This window comes from Arachis duranensis, chromosome 4 (genome assembly GCF_000817695.3).
Source record: "Arachis duranensis cultivar V14167 chromosome 4, aradu.V14167.gnm2.J7QH, whole genome shotgun sequence".
NCBI classification, from domain to species: domain Eukaryota; kingdom Viridiplantae; phylum Streptophyta; class Magnoliopsida; order Fabales; family Fabaceae; genus Arachis; species Arachis duranensis.
Window position 1 is genome coordinate 116,981,484 of NC_029775.3, and position 2,385 is coordinate 116,983,868.

General features: G+C 34.1%; 1 protein-coding gene across 1 annotated transcript; it reads right to left on the reverse strand.

Annotated features, from left to right (window-relative positions):
- Positions 1-251: 251 nt before the first annotated feature.
- LOC107486656 (UDP-glycosyltransferase 83A1) lies at positions 252-2,385 on the reverse strand. Its single transcript, XM_016107211.3, has 2 exons — positions 1,773-2,385; positions 252-1,319 (listed from the first exon to the last, which is right to left on the reverse strand). The coding sequence occupies exons 1-2, from the start codon at positions 2,260-2,262 to the stop codon at positions 454-456; spliced, it is 1,356 nt and encodes a 451-aa protein (XP_015962697.1). The 5' UTR covers positions 2,263-2,385; the 3' UTR covers positions 252-453.

Consider the following 2,385-nt stretch of genomic DNA (forward strand, 5'->3'; position numbering starts at 1 on the left):
GCAAATAATATCTCAACTCTCGTCCATCATGCATGCACCAATGATTTTTCTTCTACGCGCTTGGTACTATATATACACTTCAGAAAATAATAAGAATAAAGTGATAAATAAATTTTAAAAAATTTATATTTAGATAGATTAACCCTTAAAAAACGAGTATCAATAAAATCTTTTGCAATAGTAGATTAACCCCCCTGTGAAGTCCTCCATTGATTGAAAGAAAAAAAAATCACAAATAATAATAACTCCTCTGATAAAACTATACACAAATCATTAGTAAATGTAAATTCTCATTTTATAGAGTACATATATAACATAAATTTAATATATAAAACCACACCAATTACAATTTCACTACCATTTTTTTTTCATTAATATACTAATACATAACTTTAAAAATTCCCAATTTTTTTTTTCATCTCAATTTTTATTTATACTAATACAAAACTATACTCACTCCTTGGCCCAATTGATAAACTCATTGAGATTCTTCTGACCTTCTTGCTTGTTCTTGATCACAATCTCCTTGAGTCTCAAACACCTCTCATTGATTCCTTCATCTCCAAGTAACATCTCCACCTTCTTCTTTATCTCTTCCCTCAAAATCAATCCCTTCTCAAATCCAATCCCAACCTTCCACACATCACAAATGTAAATCTTGTTCATCAATTGGTCACTCACAAAAGGCCAACACAAGAAAGGAACACCACTATAAACACCTTCAATGGTCGAATTCCAACCACAATGACTAACAAAACAAGCTATGGCAGGGTGGTTTAGAACCTTTTTCTGGGGTGCCCAATTAACAATCTTACCTTTACTTCCATGAAATTCATCTGGGTATAGCCCATAATTTCCATTATTGTTTTTGCAACCATTAATTCCATTTCTTACAACCCAAAGAAAAGGCTTGTTAAGAAGATCAAGTCCAAGAGCTAGTTCTTTGAATTGGTTCGGCTTAATAGATACCATGCTACCAAATGAAACATACACAACGGATCGAGGTTGTTGTTGATCCAACCATTCTAGACATGTTTCATCTTCTTTTAAGATCAATGATGATGATGATGAACTTGTGGTTTGATCTGCCATCAATGGACCAATTGGTAGGACCTTTGGTGAAATAGAAAGTGCTCCGGGTTCAAGATGAGAAGTTGTGTTACAAAGCCACCATTGTGCTTGATTCAGAGTTTGAATCTCTTGCTTCATGTGAAGGAAGAAGAAAGTGTTGTCTAAACAGTACCATGGCATGGCTGATGGGTCCATCTTTGGTAGATTTGAAGAAAGATGAATCTCCTTATGTTCTTTGGTTGGTAGGCCTGATCATAATTTTCAATTAAACCAATATAAGTAAGATTATAGCAAGTAGTTAATTAATACTAATTAGTGCTTGCCATTTGTTAATTAAGATATATTCTCTATTAGACCCTACATACACTTATCACAATTGCATGTGACATATATACACAAATTAAAGTTTTATGTGGAAATCTAAGTGTCGTTATAAAATATAACTTTATTTATTATGAACTTAATTAAAATTTTAAATAAGTGATTCCATAATTACAGACCCATCAAACACACTTTGAGAAAAAAAAGATAGCTTGTGACTACTTATGAATGCTTTCTAATTATATGAAACTATGAAAGGGACTAACAAATAACAAGCAAACATATTACTAATTAGAAGTTTTTTTTTTTTTGTTGCCGAGAACTGACCACTTGACCAAACTCAAGTTAGTTACTAATTAGAAGTTATAAGATATACTTACCATTTTGAGAATCTATGATTCCCTGGTGAATGAGGGTTTGCATAGAATCAAAAGAGGCCAAAGCAGTTGCAGAAGCAGGCCAGAAGAGAGCACCTTTGATACCCAAATTGAGAGCAACTTGCAAGGCCCAACCCATGTTCTTAGTCACAATAACACAAGTGATCTTGTTATCACAATCCATGCCATTCACATCTTCTATGAGCTTTGGAAGCATGTCAACCATGGTGGTTCTTGTGGTCAGTATAACCTTGCCTTGGTCACTTCTATCATCATTAGGGTCCACACCATCTGGCAGGGACACCAACCTCATCATCTCTGACTCCATGCCTGAACTACTTGCTGCCTTCTTCAGCTTCTTGAAGTGTTCATCAGAGCTTAAGAAGGTGATTTTGCAACCATGGTTTTTGGCTAGAACATGGCAGAATTGAAGAAGGGGATTCATGTGTCCTAGTATTGGGTATGGTATTGCAAGAAAGTGTGGGATCCCCATGTTTCTCAAAAGATTCTCGGAATTTGGAACTTGGAATTTTCCTCTTCCTTTTTCTCTTATATTTTTTTTTATGAAAAAGGAAGATTGGATTGATATGAATGAATAACTAATAATACGTAAGTT